The 22,619-nt window shown below is 34.9% G+C and overlaps 1 protein-coding gene across 2 annotated transcripts in view; it reads right to left on the reverse strand.

The window, feature by feature from the left end:
• The window catches only part of LOC148828514 (serine/threonine-protein kinase PAK 3), a 64,835-nt gene that overhangs the window by 15,036 nt on the left and 27,180 nt on the right, over positions 1-22,619 (reverse strand). The window contains exons 2-6 of one of the 2 annotated variants that reach the window (XM_088925370.1): positions 15,857-16,053; positions 13,490-13,590; positions 10,444-10,597; positions 9,821-9,858; positions 5,176-5,241 (exon numbers count right to left, since the gene is read on the reverse strand). In XM_088925370.1, coding sequence (XP_088781496.1) covers positions 5,176-5,241; positions 9,821-9,858; positions 10,444-10,597; positions 13,490-13,590; positions 15,857-16,031 — 534 coding nt within the window. In that variant the 5' untranslated portion in view covers positions 16,032-16,053. The remainder of the gene's footprint in view (positions 1-5,175; positions 5,242-9,820; positions 9,859-10,443; positions 10,598-13,489; positions 13,591-15,856; positions 16,054-22,619) is intronic. The other variant, XM_088925371.1, reaches the window with a different exon arrangement.

Below are 22,619 nucleotides of genomic sequence, written 5' to 3' on the forward strand. Positions count from 1 at the left end.
TGCACAATCTTCTGTTTCTGTGTTGAGAAACAAAAAAAAAATTATGCTCTTGTCACAAAAACCTCAATAACACCATTTAAAAAGAGATGTTGGGTATGAGTACAATTTCTAAATAATCTTTCTAAAGAGATTTTAGAATAACACAGTCCATATAAATTTGATATATTACTACAGAAGTTTGGAAGCAACATTGTTTTCTGTTCCATTGCTTTTGGTGGCATCCAAAACACAAGTTCTTTAACAGGTTGAATGAAAAAACACTAATCATTTCTTCATATACTGTATGGAGTCTGCACCAGGAAATTGAAAATTTATAGAAATTAACCTTAGGCATCATCAGTGCAAAGAATAGCATTGTTTAATAAGATATGACGAAAGATACTTTCTACAGTTATATTGATGTCACTACAAATTTTCTGAGGAAGAAAGAAATGAAAAGAAGACAATTTTAGCTGGTTTTGTCTCACAAAATATCTGTTGAACACATCACATGCATTAAACAGTATGCACAATGATAGTATACCATTCAACTATTTCTATTATTTCTGAGGTGGCTTTTGCAAAATCCTTTCATCACAACAGTATCTGAAATCATCAAAACACATTACGAAAGTACTTAGAGTCATTCTAATAGAAATATTGAGATACTTGAAAATTAAATAGCAGTTTTAATAATAACTAATTGGTTTGTGTTATCAGCAAATACATTTTTGTGTATTATATTACAGATGTTGCCCATGATTAAAGTACTTTGAAATACCACGTATTGCATGTATTCATTCATTATAAGCAATTTTATGGTGAGTCACTGCAAGCAAGAGACTATCCAGCAAGTATCAGTAGCAAGGCAATACTGGGAGTACAAATGGATGAACACCAGTCCAACATGGGAATACTGGGACAATTTAGAATAGCCAACCAAATCTAACTATCATGTCTTTTGGAAGTGGGAGGAAACTGGAGCACCTGAAACATGGACAGAACATGTGAACTCCACACAGACAGATCCCTGGATTTAGAGATCTGGACTTAGAGACTCAGGAGCCTAGAGCTATAAGCCAGCAACAATGCAATGCCACCATGCAGCACAAATTATATATTTTCCTTGGTACAAATCTAACTTCCAAAATAATTAAGCAATTAAATTAACCAAGAAAAATGTAAGAAACAAATTGAATGCCAACCTTGCCCCAGGAGCAAATGCACAATAAAACCCAAAACAAATCTGAAATGTATGTTTTTGAATTTGGTAATATTTATGGGGATAATTTTAATCAGGCTAAATGCAATGGGAAAAATAATGGTGGAAAACCATAGAAATTTTGCTGTAAATAAAATCAAGATGCATATATTGTAGGTATATACAGTATGGCAACAATATAAATTTAAACAAACTGTATTTGGAAGAGGCTTGCAGCATTTGAACTGTTGTTTAATAACTTCAATCAACAGAGGAATATTTCAGTCTCAAAGTGATTTATTTTATTACCATTACAATTATTGAAAAGACTACTGTAGGTGCTGTGAGGAGAATGGGCTCAAAGCTTTTATACAAAGAATATTAGGACAATATTTAAAATAAAACAGAAAACATGTTTAATAATGCAATTTAATGTATTTTACAATGGAACTAATTGCTAATACTACACACAAAACCTTCCGGGGTGGGACATCAATGGAAGTTGAAATTTCTGTCTGTAACCGACACTAGAAGGCACATTGTTGTCATGTATCCAAATGAATTTAATCTAAAACCACATTGTAAACCCTATTCCTTACTCTTCATTGGAAAAAATCAATGCCTGAAACATTTCTAGTAGAATATTAAACATAATTATTTGTCTAGGGGAAATTAAGAATTTTTACATTTAAAATTAACCACGTGGTCAATTTGCAAAATGGTGACTTTAACATGTAATGTATTTCACTTAATTTAAAAGTATAGCAAGTCTGCTATTGATATTTTTCATATCTATAGCAAGTTACAGCTTTTTGTCACTCAATGAGTTAAAAAAACTTGAGGACCTCTCCTAATCCATTAAGATCACACATTTTCTAAGCAAGATGATTTAAGATTTTGTCTTTATACAGTCTAAAAGACAAATGCATCATACATCATAGCAATAACTAGATAATATGAAGAGAGATCCTTTTCTGAATGGACGAGCCAGTTTAACTATCTTTAAAGCAGGAGAAAGATGACACTTGGTTCTGTCAGATTCATCTAACATCGCCCCAGTGGTAGACCCAGAGCTTAGACTGCAATAAGTAAAGGCATTAAAGAGTCTTGATTCAATTTCAGTAACTAATCCACTCAGAACTTCGGGAGTGTTTTTTTTCTTTAGCAACAGTTCTAAAGTTAATTCAATGGAATTGCTTTCTAAATTAGGAAAGTGAAAGTTAATATTTTAAACTTAAAGGAAGAAAAATATCCAAAGGCGTGGCTTTCCTGATGCCGATCAATTTTGTATATCATAAATTGTAGAAAGTACAGTACATACTGTAGAAAAACAACTCTGACATTTTAAAAGAAAAATAACATTTTTAAGGGCAAAGTCATGCAAGAGAATGAAGATTAGAACCAATGATTACTTAGTTTGTAGGTGTGACATATACAAAGTGCTACAAAAACATCATTAGACTGTAATTCTTTTCTTCTGCTTAAAACTGCATGGTTCTTTAATTAATTAATCTTTTTTTTCAGTAAACATATAGCATCAATAACCAGATGTTTACATTTTAACAATATATGTGAAAGGGAAATTTTAATTACAGGTATCTGATAGATGTCCTATTATCTAAATTACCAAAGAAATGAAGGCTAATTATATTGATTTAATCTTTCGTTTTAGATCATATAATATATTTCTAGCCATTATTTTTATAATTACCAGTAAGTTAACATGAGGATAGGAATTTTTCTGTAAGCCTTAATTTATCAGCTTTTTTTAAACAGAAATTCTTCACTCTAATCATACAGTTCTGGAGAATAAACTTACTCAGCAATTTTAGTAATGACTAATGTGCCCTAATTTAAAAGGACATGATGCTTTTAAGAAACATTGGTGCCACGAAAGAAATAAACTTCGTCATGGCATTCCTTTGATTATTCTTCTTTTACCCCTGTTGGTTCTCCTTCTTGATTGAATTGTATACATAAAAAGTATAAATCTCAATAAAGAGAAGATGCATTTTTTTTATAATCCATGATTTACTGTAGATGAAAATCATTGAAACTGTTCTTCAAAAGTGGAAAACATAACAACAACAGTTTCTTCTGTCGCTATCTGCAAGGCGTCATCAGTTGCAATCTGGCAACCTTTATTTGGTTTTATAACCCATTGGGAAATGCTGCTTTCATGTACATGGCTGTGAGACAGTGTTGTCATACAAGTAAAATTGAGGGCTTGATTTTTAATTTGCCCATTTACAGTAAGTTTAAGTGTACATAGGACTACAGTGATTCCCATCCTCCAACAAAGCAACTGTAATAACAATGTCCCATCTATCTCGTTTGGTAGCTAATTGATCCAAAGATCTCATCTGGTTGTATCTTGAAAGAAGTCAAGATATCAGCTTCAATTCCAGGTAACCTTGTCACAGACTCCTAGACCCCTTTATGCAAAACAGAGCCCCCTGTTTACAGTTTTAAATGCACATTCCCTTGGTTTCCACCTGTGTCCTCCGGTTTGTTGTTTCAATGAAGAAAGAATGAAAATGGCTCATGCTTAACCAAAATTAAATCAAACATTTATGCCGCTTTGCACTGGAAATACAGAAATATACGCATTTATTTGAGATTTACCGCATTAGCAAGCAGCAGAAAGCAAATCAGCCCAGTGCAAGCTAAAACATTCTAAGACAGAAAAGGTAATACCTCTGATACTGCAGCATTACCCAGCTCTCTGAAACACTAACGGCATCGGTTTTTGTTTCAGCTTTTTACTCAGCTCATTAAGAGCTGCTTTCTGAAGCAGCAATGCAGCTTAAGAGTCAGTATTGCTGTGTACATTGGAAGAGAGAACATGGTTGACAATTGACTACCTGCTTAGATCAGAAACCCAAGACGTTAGTGTGGAAAAGTGGAGCGGAGAACCACTGAGCTGACAAGCTAGCTTAAAAGCAGACCTACCAAACCATGTGTAGCAGATCTCATAGTAGGAGGGAGACACTCAAAGCATTGCATTGAGATATATACTGACCAAACCTGATGAATCATTTTTTTTAATCAGACTTCATTTCTAATTCCCCTTAAGATTCATAAAAAAACCTTCCTACTTTCATCCACACTATTTACCTTGAAGCTTAAAGTTATTCATCTGCACTGCTTAATATCTATTAAAGAAACCAGCTTTCTATACATTTTTATTTTTGCTGTGAATTCCTGACTCACAATTACAATGATGTTTTTAGCAATTAATCATAATATCTTGATCTGCTGTGTACTCATTATGTCCTCTGAACTGGTCAAATTTTATTTTTGCAATACATTACAATGCATCTTCTACTTCATTAGCTTCATCTACTCACTTGTAACCTACTGTATGATAAATGTACCTGAGAAAATGCAATACCACATTGTAGAAACATTACATTATGTGAGATTATTACATAAATCATGCTAATTTTGGCAGATACAGTCACAAACTCTAGCTCTAATTGTGTCCATGGTAAAATCAAATAAAAACAAAATCTAAGTCAAAAAACAAAGTTGTGGTGTGTTAAGTGCTTAATGTTTCACTTCAATTTCATCCCGGTGTGCTTGGAAATGGAGGGAATACACAACCTGCTGCTGTAGGTCTTTGCTATAATAGCATTTTATTTGTGTAAGCTAGGCCTGGTTTTAATCAAAACAATGTAGGAGGAAGCAAAATTGAAATTGGCAACAATCCAGATCTTTCTTTCCAATTCATTTTTTCAAACATTCTTTCCAGCTCACTAATGTTTTTCCTTTTCTCAAGGAGAAAAATGTCAGCTTAAAACATGATCTTATCTTACAGTTTGCCATTTAAAACACTTCACAGCAGCATTCGTTAAGGTGTGGCTCAAATAGTGCCTTCTCTGTTATTACTATTCGATTCCATTTTATGTAATCGGCTGGACATTATTTGGTAGGGGTGGATGGTTTTAAAGGTATATCTCTGTTTCATACAAATGTAGAAAGTGTGTCATTACCTTGTCATAAATTGCTGCGCTGAGGGTTCTAAGGGTAACTGGAGCCCCAGAGGACAGGAGACGAGTCTGGATATGAAGGTTGAGAACGGGAGGATTTATTGAACACAAACCGACACAACAAACAATAGCAAATGGCCTTCAGTGCCTTTTTTGTTTTTTGACAGTGCTACCCCAAATCTTCATCCCTAGAAACGTACTCTGCAAGCATGAGAACCACATCCTTTCATACAGAAATTGTATTGGGCTATAATTTCAAGAAAATCTTCCATGAATGCAATTTTCAGTATTATCGCAAATAACGTTTTGTTAGGTTCATTCGCAAAATCCTAAACTTTGAATCTGATTTGCCTTTAAGACAGTTTTGTCTTTGGAGCAGTTTTCATTACGGTTGGTAGGGATCAGAAAGTAATAAAACCCTCAAACAACTTTTAAATATGAGCTTATATTTTAATATCATGTTAGAGTGGATCCACCTTGAAGACATTTCAATGTCCAAAATAAAAGAATTTTAGAAGAGTGCGAAGGAGGTTAACAGATGTGTGTCAAGTCCAGGAAAACATTAGCCTATTTGTACAGTATCTTTACATTTGAACTCTTCTCTTAAATGTCACTCGTCCCCTGTGACCCCTTGCAGAGTTCTTTCACATTAAAAACAGAATATGAGGCCTTTGGCTCATCTGGTTCTCCTTTCCATATATAGTCACAGAATGCATGCTATCATAAAAGCTATACAACCAATCTGTGCTTTGGAAAACAACAGGGGTGTAGTAATTGACTTGGAAAAACACTTTTCTGTGATGGACCTGCAGTATAAAAATCAACAAGATTTCTTTTATCTATTTATTTATTCATACATACACACTGCCCTACAAAAACAATAGATAACTGTATGCTCAGGATGGGAATCCATCCTGTGCGAGGCACTGGAAATAACCAAGACAGTGGTAAGTCTCATATTATTATGGACAGTAATGTAATAGCAGACCAGTCCTTTCCCTCAATGGTGCAATTTGCTTCAAGAAAGAAGGATAATGGCTTCACGGTAAAAGTAAGGTTGCTTCTGATAATAAGCTAAAGGCAAGACCAGGCTAATGTGTCCATTTATACACATTACAGGGTCTAGACAGTGCCTGGTAGATAAAATATATCAACATGATGTACACAGGTGATAAAATGTTATTGAACTGCTACCCACAACTCATACTGTTGGCACAATAACTTCAAGTATCCACAAAAATTAGTGAGTATCCAGAGTATCCAATAAGATTAATGTCACAACATGGTACAGCTTTAATCAGCATTAGAGATTGCTTAACTTTTTAGCGTTGGTATAATCTAATATTTTGGTAGGGCAGTATATAGTTTAAATGTATATTTCAACAAAATGAAGGCGGATACTATACATTGTTCTTACTACAGAGGTTTATAGAACTCTGCATTTCTATAGAACATTTATGTTGTAGCAATGCTAACAATGCAATGCTTCACATTTTCAGCAATAAGCAGTGTCAAGTTGAATTTATTAGGAGCAGCTTCAGCGGCAAACTCAAAGACTTGCACATACTGTACAGTACAGTTAAAGCCAGTTGCTTGCTTGGTAGTGAAAGAATTAGTACATTACACTACAAAACATTGAGTGCACATTCAGCTCCAGAAAAAAACAACAACATAATAATTATGTTACATATCAGATTTAGTAACTCTGGAGTTTTGTGACTAAATATAAGTTTTTTTTATAGTTGGTGCTGACCAGATGCTTCTAGATTATAGATAAACGTTTGCCTTTTCTTCTTACCTATTACAATAATGTTAGCCAGTTTCGTGGGGGTATTCTTATGACTATCTTTAATTATTTATGAAGTATGCTATGCAACACAATTTTCATACTCATTTTATTATTACTATTTAGCTATTTAGGATGAGATACACATTTAAAATGCAAGCCAGATGAAACAGTCTATTTATGAAGGTGAAAAAATAATATATCATTGTCTGCCAGAATAGCTAAACATTACTATAACATAGGTGTCACAATGGCCTTAACATACAGTATAGACAAAAATGAACATCACACTTCACCTTAAAAGCTGCAGGTATTATTTACCTGCAATGCTGGGATTTGCATTTTTCACAAAAGCACAAGAAAAGCTAAAAAAGTTTCAAAATAATGATGTATTATGTGACATTTAATTATGAAGCTAATAAAAGTTAAAGTATTTTTGTTTGGTGAATTGCAAACCCAGGGCATTGCTGTTTGGTGAATATTTTTTCCTTTTACATTCACCTTTAGCAGTGTGTACTTCTATGCATCGCCATTCAATCATTCTAACCCCCAACACATTCAGTACCAAGCCTGGCTGTAAAAATTAATTTGCTCTTGATCTATGGTAGGGCCAAGTGCATCACATCATACACCTGCTCCTGAAAAGCTAGTATCAAAGGAATGACTACAACAATTATAATCACACATACAATAAACTACAAGCTTTAAACTGCAACTGCTTTGTTGTTTAACTGGTAAATAAATGTGTACTGGTAAATAAAATAATTGTATAGTGAGGATCCATTTTCCCCTTTTTTAAATGGTGAATTCCAATTTGCTCTGATTTTGACTTAATGAAAAAGTAGTTTTATCTATTGGTTCATCTCACATCTGTACTTATTGTGACTTTTATTTGCATTTTAATGAAATTTCTGCAATGATGGTCTTTTATTCTAAGCACGACCATGACATATCCAGTGTTATTTTATAAAATATGATGTACTGAAATGGGACATTACTGTAGGTCAATTGCATTGTATAGTTTAACAAGATGCTGCATAGCCAGAAACACAGTTAATACAGGATACATTGTGGTCCTCAAAAAGCTGCCACCCCAGTCTAAACAAGTTTTAAAGCAAGAGCAGGCCTCACTGCCCACATTGTGCATTCAGGAACGTGGTTTTAATCAAATGTTAATCAATGTTAATCAATTATGTATGCTAATTAAACACTTGAAAGCACAAACACTGAGAGAATAGCAGTCCAAAAGAAAACAAAAATAGCAGACATGCAAAGCAATTGAATATCAGTCCAAAACACCTTGTTTCTTTGCCACTACAAACTAGAAGAATTGGATACCACCGTCAACCAGACAATAATTACAAAGGGCTTTGTCATCTATGACAGACCAAGAGAGGTTTTTCTCCGCTAGATTTTTAAAACACAAAATATGAAATTATACCCATAAGGGGTTTGCAACATAAGCTTCATGAAATATTTTTCCGTCTGTGTTGAATTTTAAAAAATGTGTACACATTTGATTTATATTTTTAGCTTTGAATAGGAAACAGACTTACCTGAACAATTTGCAGATTAAAATCATAAGAAGCTTAGGCCAGTTACCAGTGTGAATGCACGTTTTAAAAACATAATTCTGTTTTAAAGACAGAATATTACACTCGCTTTTCTCAAAAACAAAGTCTAATCTTGAACTACTAGTCACTCCCAAATGTTTTTGGTGGTTTATAAAAGTGTACTGACAATTAATTTTTGCTGTACAAGCCTGACTAAACATTTGTGATCTATAAAATATTAAAAACCTAGAAGAGTATCTATTTAATAGAAAAATCATGCTGAAACTGATTAACTATAAAATTCTTTTTAAAGCCTGGGTACTATTACAGGCAGGTAGCATTTTATTTTCCTGCAGAACTTCCTGCAGTGCCAAATTCACACATTGTTACTGTTAGGTTCTTCATGTAATCAATGAAGAGTTTTTTTCTGTAGAAGGCATATTTTAAAAATAAAATTTTGTCCATTTATTTTAAAGCCCTTAGTTTAGAGAACCAATCCAGATAAAATAACTCCAATTTTCTGCAATGCTGTTTCTTCTTAAATTGTCTAAGGGGAAATACATGGCTTTTATTTAAAAAAATACACTTTCCATGTTCAGAAGCATTATTTTCTTTCTGGCATTAAAAACACAGTGCTAAATCACAGGGCTTGTATGCCAACAAATATTGAAATGAGAAAAAAATGTATTCTGTAAAGCTAGCATTCTATGAAATGTAAGAACAAAACTGTAAAAGTTTTTAATATTTCAAATGAGAATAAGAACTGCAAGGAAAAAGTACAACTTTTGAACCTACTGTACAAAGGGAAAGTACAATTAATTAATTGTACAATGTACTGTCCATGAAGTTGTCTCTACAATCTTGGGTGATGTTAAAATTGGAAACAAGCACTAATACCATAATGTGATGTCATAAAATAATCAAAACTAGATCTTTTAATTCATTTTTTGTGTGCTCAGATCTCAGTTAATTATCTTTCATCTAAAACTGTTTCCACTTTTTCAGGTTCCTTGTTGTTCACTGATCTGATTAAAGCAGATAATTATTTAAGACAATCTGATTAAATTAATTACTAAATTTTCTAAAAGGTATTGCTTTCTATGATTGTTTAGTTTTTAGACTTTTATATGATTGCTTAGTAAATGAATATGTTTCAAAACCTATCCAGTCTATCCATGTCTGCTCCATGATAGTCATTTATTCATCACTATTCTTGTAAAATTTTATTAGTGTATCAAATGTTATTTTTCAAAAATGAAATCCCCAACAGAGGGAAAGCTTTCATTTTATGAAAACCAAGATCACTTACCAGAGCATTGGGTGCTATGTAACCATGTGCTGATTTGTCTGAAAAAGAAATTGGCAATTATTTAAATAAAATATTGGTCCCTATTCTGTTGAAGGAGCTGTTTAACTTTCATGTTATCTAAAGACCAAACCTCTCTGCAAATTCAAAAGAGTACAATTGAAGGATCTTTTTAAATTGGTACTTACAATATGTGACTTATACTGTACTACAGTATCTAACATAAAGAATATACTATCTAACATAAAGCTAAATAAACACTTTAAGATGATTATCATTATTATCTGGAGAGCAAATGTAAGTTGTTACATTTATTTAATAAATCCCTGTCCTCATTCTCAACCATTTTCATTCTTTTAGTCACATAGAGATACAAGTAGAAGGTAATGTAACCTAAACCACTGTGTGCTGTGTAAAGTATGCTTTCAAGTGTACATTTTTCAATGGCCTACAAATCGAAATTTTAAACCACACTGAAATTCAAAGCCTACTATAGTTGAAAAACTCACTATCCACGACATGCTAAGTACTATATGAATACTAAAAGACAATCACATATATAATATATATAATCACAGTATATATAATAATGATGATGTATCCATTATAAAGAACCTGTTTCTCACCTCCAGAAGTAAAGCTCATGTACTTCTGGTTGTTCACTGTCTCTTTGGAATCATAGAACTTGAGAACATCCAGCACAGCCTGTGGGTTCTTCTTCTGTTCCAGTTTGGTAATGTTGGAGGTCTGGAGTAACCGAGCCCACTGCTCAGGAATTCCCTGTGGGAAATCAAGGTCCATTTGTCTTTCAAATCCACTTACAATCTTTATATCTAAAACAGATACAGTATGTGGTTCAAATGCATTATCCCATTCCAGTCACACAGCTCTGAATTCTGTACAATTTATTTTCCTTAGCAATACATAATATGCCACTCAGATGAGCCCAGGCTTTGCTTGCAATATTAACAAGAAGTGGCAGATACTGTTTGTTGAACAACTGTGACTCGACAAGATCACTTTAACAACAAGAAAACTGGGAAGTGTCTGCAGGAGCCAATCGGCCTGTCATTTCTAAAACATGTCACCCTTCTTAGATGTTCCCCAAATTCAAACACAGTGGCTATCTCTTTTCACACCTGGTTCAAGCCAGCCATCTCTGCTCCCGGATAACATAAAGCATCAGTTTCTAAGCACTTTTGTACCAATGCAAAATATCTTCGATAACAATAGTATTAGAAAAGATCTCTAAACAAACATGAACTGAAGACTGTGCATTTTCTCCATCACAATAATGAAAGCACTTTTCATTTCCATTTGATTTATTTTTCACATTTTAATTTTCACGTAAGAGTGTTATTTGTTTTGACCTTTCAGCTTTCTTGCATTGAGAAAATGTCCACATTTCTTTCTTCTTTCCCATTTGTAATATTCAGTCATCATTGCATTTATCAAACACTTATGGAAATGTAAACAGATTGTAATGTATTTCTTCATGTTCAAAAAACATTATCTAACACTGTGCTTATTTTAAAGTATATTATATTCATATATATTAAAATATCTTGAAGTGTCCTGCTTCCAGAGTTTTGAACAAGCAACACAAATACAGTACATTGTTAAAGGTGATATAAATAAAATTGAAGGCTGTTTCATAATCAGCCAGAGACTCTGCATGGACCAGATAAACAATTGGAAATTGTCTCTAGACTTTAGCAGATGCAAACATTCATATCCATATTCTCCCCAACTTCCCTCTGAATCTAATATGGTTTGCTATTAAATTAAACAGAACACAGCATCCTTTGTACTTGGCAAATAAGTAAAGCTTTCCTTTCAATAATTCAGTAGGTACAGTATCTTTTATTTAAAATTGAGTCAACTGTTGATTGATTTAAATGAAGCTGTAAGCGAGCAAAAAAGGAGATTAACAGTATAATCAAAACTGGGAGTGAAGCTTCCCTATCTTCATTTTCTCCATATCTGAGTAGTTATTGTTAGAAATTTTTAAAATTAAACAGCTGAGACCATAATGGTAAGGCTATATACACAAAGGATTCTTGTATACTTTGTTTAGAATATTCACTACTATTCATTGCCTTGTCTTAAAGGAATTATCAAAGATAAAGGACAAGGCAATGGAAATTCATACTTTAAGACATACAGTATTCAAAACACATGTACTTTTTCAAAAGCTTTGAGTAATCACACACTGATGGTCATAGTCTTGTAATCTACTGACACTAAGTTCACTCAGAAAGGGGGAATTCTTTGTTTCTCTTACATATGAGACTAGTCTTAATGAAATATAATAAATGAAGCTAGCCATTTCAATGTATTTAGCCATTAATAAGCTCAGTCCATAATCATAAAGAACATATATTACACACTATGGGTAACATATGGCTTGACGCATAAATGTCACTTTACATAAACCTCCTGCACCTGTGTCTAGAAGGTTGCCAGTTCAAATCCCGCAGCCAGCAGAGGAATCTTGTGCAAGGCCCTTAACCCTAACTGCTCCAGGGGAGCAGGATAAATGGCTGACCCTGCACTCTGACCCCAAGCTTCTCTCTCCCTGTATATGTGCCTGTGTGTCTCATGGAGAGCAAGCTGGGGTATGTGAAAAGACAAATTCCTAATGCAAGAAATTGTTTATGGCTAATCAAGTGATCTTACATGAGTCGGAATTCAGTTGAGCTAAGCAGAGTTTACATTCAATGTGTAAAGAGCAAGTACTGAGGCAAGTTCTTTCCGCGGATTAATAGCATGAGGTAAACATAAAGCGGTCTACACCAGTATATAAAGGGCTGCATTTTATGTTCCGTCTCACTTTCTTTACAGACTTGTGTGGAAAATGCAGTGTACTGTATAATCTTGTGCTTTTCGTTGAGAAATGGAATTAATCTGTATTGCAAGTATGTTAGAGGACCAACCAAGTGATTTTATTATTTTAATTTTTTACCTTTTTTTTACCATTTTATTTTTGTTTAATTACTGCAAAGTACAGTCACTGTAACGTCAAGCATGAATTCAAGATCATTATCTCTCAATTTTTTTTACAATATTGTATATTTTAAGTGTACAGTACGCTATATGGTGTTTAAGTATTGTACTTTTTTAATTCAGTCTTATATCATTTCACTTTGCCTGTAAAAACATGGGGAAGTTTCTTTTCTTTCTCTCTACAGTATCTCATGGCCTGCTAACTGCTGCTACATTCTGTCTCTTGCTCTCTTCCCTCTCTGTGATCAGCACACATACAGTACCATTAAAGGACAATAAACCCCAGTGAGTCTGCTCCAACACCCCTCCTTCCTAACTCGCTGACATAGCTAGGGAAAATGAGGGAGGATCACCGTAATATTATGAATGGCAGTTCTCTATGTGAATTCTCACAATGGCTAAGAAAGGATCACTCCTAAGCTAAGAAAAATTGGGCTTAAGTAAAATTAAGTAAAAAAGACTAAGTAAAGAGATGTGGAACCCAGCCCTACACTACCCATGGAGTGGGTGTATTGAAATCCAGGACAAACGGTACTCAAAAGCATGACAAGCCTTAGGAAACTACTTTATCCTGGTTGTTATAATGAACTAAATGAGAATTACAAGAACCAAGACCTTATAGTAATGTACTGTTGGAAATTCATAGTGAAAGGTTAGGTTACTTACTGTGAATTCTCCTGTTACTGCATCAAAGCCAACATGAATTGTGTGCTCAAAGTCAGAAGGAAGTGATATTTCAGGACGTTCCTTCTCTTTCTTCTTATTAGCTAAAGAAAATGACAAAACAATATTTAAAATATTAGAGGGCAGCTAACTTGACTGGGTGATATGTATTACAGTTGAATTTATATTGGTCAGATTCAAGTGATTTAGATTTGTATTTGAAAATTAGAAAATGTTTTAAAACTAAACAAACACTGCTTTAATGGCCTTAGAAGAAAGGCAAGTAAGTGAAAAAATGGCTTTCTTCTTTGCATTTTTTAAATGTTTTTTTTGCTTGCGTATCTAGGGGGCATGAGTAATTTTCCCAAATTTTTCAATCTAAAAAGACTGATAAACAGAATACAACACTTAGAGACTTTTCCTTTTAGTGTACTGTATACTACATCATAGGAGAGGACATGGCCAAATAATGTTACATTGACCGTGAAGTTTTTCTTGCCTGCCCAAGGTTACCTTAAACTTTTACTTTTTATTAATGCCAAAATGTACTAAGAAAAACACAATGCTTTCAAAAGCTTATAAAGAATGAATCAAAGCCATTCTTGAGTTTCCCGTCCATGTGGTCAGCAAGTTTTAATGAAAAAGTGTTTTCTCCTTTCTTGCCAAGTGACTTAAGATGAATGTCTCTTTAGGAACTGATTTTAAAAGCTTTCTTTTGCTATAAAACTAAACGAACACAACATGGCTTTGTGTCCAATTTTCTAAAAAAGAGAGAAAGCCTTATTCTACAGTACTTAATAATTTTTCCATTATCTTTACTAATTGAAAATGTATACCTCTTTTAAAATATCCTTGCAAAGTAGTTTCAATTTCAATTTCAACATTATATAAAGAAGAAGAAACATTTTATGTAAATAATCACTTTTAAAAGTGACTTCTCAAAGTGCTTTACAGAATGAGAGGAGACAGCAGAATTACAAAGTTACAAATAGGGTTTGGAATACAGTAGGAAAGCAAAGGGGCAGACACAGAACCAGTTAAATATATAAATATAAAGAGCTCAGAACTCTCTGATATCCTTAGGGATATAATTCTAGGCCTTTGGAGCATAGCAATAGAGTGTAGATGGGCATGGGGAACAGACGGGAGACCAGAATCAGATGAACGAAGTGGAGAGTAGGATGATAGTAACTCAGACTAACTCAGGTACTGAGCCTTATAGACCAGCATGTGATCACTTGCACCTCATAGAGGCTATTTGGAATGAGGTGGCTATTAAACTGAATGGTAACAGCACATTCAAAAATATTCCAAGGTTGGATATTGGGTGAAAATTGTTTAGGTTGTCCAGAGCCAAATTTGTTTGTTTTTTTGTCACAGGGGATACTGCAGTTATTTTAAGCCATTGGTACTGCACCAATGCTTAAGGACTCATTGTTACGAACAACAGGGCAAGGTTAGAGAAGCAGGATTTAAATCAAATGGTGGGAATATGATCTAATAGACAGGTGGTGGATTTCATACTTGATACCAATTTACTAAGGCATGTGACTTCAAGTAGAGAAAAGAACCAGCAAAACTAAGCCATCAGGGAGCAGGTGTGGTGGTAGCATGTGTTGTGGAGAGAATGCGATGCCAGTCATTGTCAACCTTGGAGCTAAAGTTGGGGTAAGGCAGGTAATGTGGTGGGGCAGCTTGCCTAAAGCAATGGAGAGCAGGTGTCTAGGACTATTATGGTTGTTCTCAACAATGTGGGAGAACTGGATCTAACAGACTTGATTATATCCTTTGCACCCTTGAATTCTGTCAAGTATTCTATCTAAGACTGAAAATGTACATTCTGGGCAGAAAGCTGGTCAGTAAGACCATGTTTGTGAGGCAGAGCAAAAACGAACATCCATACTATATTCAGGTCACAGAGGAATATCAAAGATTAAGGGAACTGAATCTTCTAAGCCCATAAGAGAAAATGACATAGAAAATGGTGTTTCAGGTGTTAGAAATCCTGTAAAGTGTTGGCAAAAACAATGCAGGAAAGATTTTCCAAAATCAGCAATACTACCAATAATTCCTTCAGAGGGAGTCATTGGAGTCTGGTTTAAACTCCCTTGCTATTTAGTTGCGGCTGATTCTGTAGGATCCTTTAAGACAAACCTTAATGGAATTATTAGACCGGTAGGCTACTACAAATCAAACAAAGAATATGTACCACAAAGCTTCTTTTCTTTTCATAACTTACTAATGTTTTTCTTAAAACACTATATTAATTTAGTTTTTCTTTACAAGGTAATGCAGCTAAGTCCAAACAAGCACTGTGGTGCCATACAGTGTGATTGAGGCCTGATTATAGTGCTACTTCTGCGCCCTTACTTTTATCACCTCCTCCAGGGAAGATAGAACGGAGTCGGGCCTTCTTGTTCTTCTCTTCTGGAGCCATTGGGAGAGGTTTAGAGCTGTGATTTGCTGAGGAAGAGTCTCTATTGTTACTGTTCATTCTCAAGGGGGGGGCTGGCGGTTTCTCTTCAATATCGACACTATCGGACATCTTTAGCAGCACTCACAATGGCCTGTAAGCAGAGTTTCAAAAGAAAATTAATGTTAGGGTACTGCAGGCATTTCTTTAATGGTACCAACATATTTATGTGAATATTGCACATTTCGAAAAGAGGAACTTCACGTAGCTCAGGCATTCGGCACTTCGGATAGAAAAATACAAAAACATATTCCACACATACTGTATCATTCACCACATTTCAAACTTTAAAAGCATGACTAAGAAGTGTTATGTAAACGTTATTATTTTACTCATGCTTTTCATATTTTTCATATTCAACATGACATGGCATGTGACTACTGTAACAGGTCTCACAGAACATGAGACTATTACAGTGACTTAACATTCTTAGCTAATCCTACATCACATTTTTTTGTGCAGCTGACTTCACAGCTATTGGAGGGCAAGCTGTGCAACAAGAAGCTCAGAGCAATCATGAGAACAGTGTGAAATCTGCACACGTCACATTACAACCCTACATATTCAAACTAACAACGTAGTTTTTCAGGTGTAACTCTACCTTACATAGAACTCTTCTATCCCTCTAAACAAGCTGGCGGATAAAGCATTTCATTGGTGACAACACCACTGTATGCTGTACTGTCTGTGCATTGATAAATAAACCTTGATTGATTGATTGAAATAAAATTTAACCATTGGGAGCTGAACTATTTATTATTGCATACATTCAAAATGTACATTTTTATAGACACACAGTTTATTACACTAGTACATCAAAATATATTTTATATCAAAAATGATATATTCCACTACTACAAAGAACCTCAGTGCTCAAACCATATTTCCATTGCATGCTTTTTCTGTCATCTTTTCTGAATAACATCTCAAGACGTGTCCGTTTAATAACAAATTTCAGTCAACTTCTTATCCAAATTCTTGATGTTTGAAGGCTGGACTTCTTCAGATGTCTCCTATCTTGTTTCCCTACAACTGCAACCCAGCCTCTCAGATTCATTCGAAATTCTACTGCTTGTTCATTATTCCCTCTACTTAATTTTCCCCTTGCAGCCATCCTCTTCGCAGGACCACCTTTTCCTGTTCAGAACTTGAATTTCAAGTCCTGCTTCTTACCCACAGCTTCCTTCATCACTTCCCCCTCTCCTGTCTCCTTCCATCATTTTCATTATTTTCTTTCACGCCCCCTGCACTCAGCCTCTGCTGCTTGCTTTGTCGCCTCTCCGCTTTACTTAACTCGCCTGCCCCTCGTATCTGCTCATTCGCCTCATGTGTTTCGCTGTGATGGAATCAGATACCTAGAAACTTTCTGCACTGTTCTGATCACCTTTCAGTGCTTCTCCTGTAGCCTTGGATAAATGTGTCACCAAAGTAAATGATTCATTATCATTAAAAACATAATATATTTCATTGGATCTTTTAGTCTTGCGTCAAGCATCTTCTGTGTGTAAACTCATAACTGTATTTGGTTTTAGGGGGAAGAAGCACACAAGCTATTTATCCAAAGGGTCAATTATAAGGTGGTGCTCCCATCCACTATTCAGTTTCAGAAATGTCATGAAGCCTCACCTCTTTGCCTTTTGGAGGAGTAAAACCTCAGCATCCATGTAAAATCTACAATTACACAAGGAGATCTAGCTCCATGTGTTGCTCTCTAAAACCTTTAATATTGTTTTTCCTTTAAGCCAAGGGTAATTAAAGATGTTTCTATAGCTGTGCAGTTACCGAAATCAGTTTTCTTGAGGTGTGAAATTACTGAGAATGACAGAATAAAATATACATACAGCATGCTGCTGGGAACTGAAGATACTGCACACTCACTTTCATTCTCTAAAAACCTTAAGGTGCATACCCATGCTGTTGAAATCCTCCGACAATGTACAGTAGGTCATTTGACTGAAAAACTGCATTTAAAGAGCATGTTTTTAAAAAGTGTGGTAAACTTCAAAAACAAGCAGAGTACACCCAAAGTTAATGCAGTCTGGTATAGCTGTTGTACAGTCTGTTAGAACAACCGGTTATATCAACTTAATTCTTTCACTTTCACATTATAGGAAAACAAGTGAGCTTATCTTCCTTATTTTGAGTTTTTACCAGTTTTTAACTAAAATTTTGCAACCTATGTGTAACGGGCAAGATCTGAAACATTTCAATTATTTAGACCACTGACTCTCCTTTTCATGGAGGGCATCTATGTCTTCTGGCATGCCTGACTTAAATCAGAGAAAAAGCTAGATAAAATGTGTAAATTCCAGACAAAGTAATATGCAGTATTTAGATCTTACAACTAATCTGGTTAAAAAATAGTTTTATTACTTGTCATGTTTTGGTCTTTTAAAGAACTCAGATTTATTCAATTATAGATTTATTTTGTTGATAGAAATTGAATGAGTGGCAAACACAGCTACAGAACGAGTACAGGTTTATTCCATGCTGAAAAGAGAAGAAAAGAAGCACAGCGTCTCAGATGTGTAGCCTTCTTCGGGTGTGAGAAGAAGGCTCCTGAAGAAGGCTCCACTGCCTAAACAGTGTGCTTCTTTTCTTCTCCCTCCAGCATGGAATAAACCTTTACTTGTTCCTTTGCAGCCTACGTATGCTGACGCAGCTACCTACTGTACTTGAACTACCTACAGAACTCTGAGAAAGAAGCTATCAGAATTATTCATAATTATTTGTTTTTGAAATTCAACAATTCAGTGTTATTCACTTTTTATATAAATGTACAATGTTTTAGGAAACTGTGTCTATGAACATTTGTTGTTATTGTTGCATGTGTTTTTTTTTTTGCTATTGTTGTATGTGTTTGACCAAAGTTAATCATTCCATTAGTTCTAAAAAGATCTGTTCTTGATAACTAGCATGCAATATTACACTAGCCAACATGTTCTGAATGTATCTCCCTTCTAAGGAAAATACCCTCACCCCTCCTTCAAATGTAATTTTAAATGTTTGACACATTCATTAAAATCACAGTTTATGTACTGTAAGACTGTAACCACCTAAATACATAGTGGGTCTTAACATTGATAACATCTTTGGCAGGCAAGCTACAAACCCAATCTAATGGGAAAAGAACTATATGCTCTCATCAGTTAGTATTCAATGTCTATGATAAATGGAGAAAAAAGACCTGAAAAATCAAATCTGAAAAGCAAAACTACAGCTGTTTTATTGAAAAATGATTTTTTTTCAAGAAATTAGACTGCTCTTTCTTTTTCCATTCTTATCAGCGTTTGTGTGAGAATTATGTTATATACTATAGTGTAATTTCTTCCAACATATGGAATTGAATGAAAAATGATCTTCTAATTCTTACTTATGCTTACATAGCATAACAATAGGCTACAAAGACATTTTGCTTACAATAGTTGCAAAACATTTCCTAATCCAAAAGTTTGTATTTCTGTAAGAAATATACCTATTTCACATGCCACCTGATTGTAATTGATTTAAACCATCGTGACAGTGCATACGGCACACCTGTACAGTAATACAGCTAGATCTATCTGGCTAGCAATTTGGCATATCTGAAAGAGCAAGTGCATCTTCGAAGTGCTGCATAAAAATAACAGATGAAAAAGTACTGCAAAACTATCATTAAGTGCACCTTTGTTGTGTGTGACAGCAGTCTTGTTACAACATGGCTGGATACTGCTGCAGAGGTGATGATTGGACTTAACCCAGGTGCAAAAGCCTGGAGAGTCGTGGAGACGTTTAAAGAGATACGATTCATTGGAGATCAAGCGCTCTGGTACAGAGGGCTAATGGAATAATAGATAACTGACTGGCAGTTCTTAATTAGAAATACTGTCCAGTGGAGAAAGGATAGCCCTGGATGGTAAGCTAAGAAAGGGTGAAGGCAATTACTGTGGAGCCCTGGCATTCTGGACAGCTGTCCCTGTAATGAAGTTGGGCAATCAATGGAAGGTGTGGGCAAGCTGAAAGCTGTCCAGGCTCCAGGGTAGACAAGCAACACAGGAAATCTGCTGAAGATTCAGCCCACAACAACGTAGGAGCACAGGGTCCATGAGGGCAGTACAGCCAGGGAGCCAGTGACAGGAAGTGGAATAATGATGAAGAACCACAACAGAGGTGCCACAGCATTATAGAAGGATAAAGCAAGAACTGAATAATTGGAATCATGATTACTAATTAGAATGGATCCCCTGTAAGAGCATCCAGTCTGAATGGCAAGCCCTGGAAAACCATGAGTCATCATGAGAATGGACTCTTCTAAATTAACTTTGTGTGTACTGTATAACTTTGATTCTTGCCACTTCTTTGGTCTTGTTGAGATTTGGGACTGACAGCATAAATATTAAAACTTGGAGCCTTGGTAAAAGTATGATAGTAAAAGTATGGTATAACAGTAAATAGCATGTCTGTAAAAAAGTATATTTTGCTTTTTTGACAATTACTGAGTTCAAGCTATAAATAATGAGAGGTCCAGCCCAGTTGTGACAATGTGATTGTGAGAGAGTTGGAGCTCTTTCACAGTACTGGGTGACTCCTATTCTGTTTATCAACAAGCTTGAACACAGAATCTGAAGTGTTTTGTGGACACCAGCACTCTAGGAGATATCACATGTAGATTGTTTTACATTATTGAAACTTATTTTCCTTTTCTACCTTTTGTATAACTGACTAAATCAGATGTATTCCTACTTTTAAAGTGCATGTTGAAGTGCTTTCAAGTTATCACTAAAAAAATCATTCTCAATGCTTTTTTACCTCTGGCATTTTGTTTTGCAGGCTACACTGTGGGAAAGCAAACACTCATCCCAAAAAGTACTTTCAAAAGTCCTTCAGTCCTTTCAACCTGTTAAAGAGAAATCGTCTCCTGTTTTCAGCATTGTTTGATCCATTGTCTTCCCAAACAGCAAAAGACAATGCTGTTGGGGCATGCATTTTGTTAACAATAATAGCTGACAATGTTAGCCTACAGTGTGAGTTTCCAATGCACAATTATAAAAAGGTTTTGGATAGGAAGAGATTTTGTAGAGCTTCTTGTTTAAACTATTAAGGTCCCTTGTTATTCCAGCTGCAGTCTTTTCAAAATGGCTCTTGGTATTTCAAGGAAAGCAATCCTTAGAAGACGACAACATGCTTTCAATCTACAACACACCACAAAGACCAGAAGGAGGTTTCTAAAGGATGTGACCACTTATATGGAACATGCAGTTGATGTTTCAGTACATTTTGATAGTTATGCTGGTTGCCTTTTTTACAAAGTCAGAATTGTTTTCTGGTTTAAGTGGTAAAGCGTAAAAGAAAAACATAGAAGTCTTAGCATTTTGATGTGTAATGGACAATGGTTGTGTTTAATGGGTGCATAAAAAGGTCTGCATTTAACAGAAGGGGAAACACAAGGTATTTATAGTGTAGTTCAGGTTATGTCATTTTACAGAGCAGTTTATCCTTTGCATGCACCTAGATACTGAAAATTAATAAATCAAGATTTAGGGTCTCATCAAATTTGTTTTGCTAGAGAACCCCTGTCAAGGAAGTCATAAATTCCTGTAGGAACTGGGAATCAGCAAAAACACATCATCATTGGACTGTTGCAGTACTTTTAAATTAGACTAAGAAACTCCAAAGTTGCTAATCACTGTTATTTCACCTGCAAAACAAAATTATCCAGCCATTATATCCCCTTTCTAACAATTGGACAAGTTATTAATATAACACAACATAGACATATTTCTAACAGTGTGCATGTTATTATTGCCCACAGTGTTGTATTTCAAAGTTTGGTTGCCTTGTTTTGTCAACTATTGTTATTTAAACAATTCAATTTTGTTTATAAATAATATTGTAATATTATACAATTACCAGTGTGTTTCGTGGTTAGAAATTAGATGATTTTTTTAATCTACTCAGTAAATTTAATATAACACATATAAGGAAGTAGTGTAGAGCAGCTTGTGAACAAACTGAAATACTGTACTAAGTAGTTCAGAACTAATCTATTGCAAAAGTAATTACCTAAAGTACAGTACATACAGTACTATGTAAAAATTAGTACCTTTAGGAGTTTTGTAAGGGAATCTGAGATTCCTTTCAGTCATCAAATGTCTTCTTTAGATACGATCCCCCTCTGATAGGCACAGATCAAAGTTTCACACGAGAAGACATTAAAATAAAAAAACAATGCACTTCAAAGATAAACTAAACAGAAGGTATAGACTACACCAGGTAAACTGAGTGGTTTGAGAAAGACAAAAATATTGTGTTTTGCAGTAGTAGTAAGAGGGGTGTGTGTGTAATGCTTGTGCCCCAGTAGCTGCTGTTTCCAGTTCCTGTACACCATGGCCAGGGGTCAAAGATAAATCAATCTACCAATCGTCCCGTTCCCATGGTAACACAGTTGGGCAGGTTGTCAATACCACCAACAGCACTTATCTTGCTCCCTGCAAGGCATTTATTCAGTGGCATTGCGGTGTTTTTGTCTTAGCGTTTGTTCTGTGCTTGGTTCTCTTCTCCTTGAATAATCCCTCATGTTTGGAATTTCTCCACAGCTTGACTCTTTGCTTGTTCCCTACATCGTGATGTTTAGATTCTCCCCGATTTTTGGTGCATGTCTTGTGTTCCACCTGGATTGCC

The sequence above is a fragment of the Atractosteus spatula genome, chromosome 9, assembly GCF_055471065.1.
Source record: "Atractosteus spatula isolate fAtrSpa1 chromosome 9, fAtrSpa1.hap1, whole genome shotgun sequence".
NCBI lineage: Eukaryota > Metazoa > Chordata > Actinopteri > Semionotiformes > Lepisosteidae > Atractosteus > Atractosteus spatula.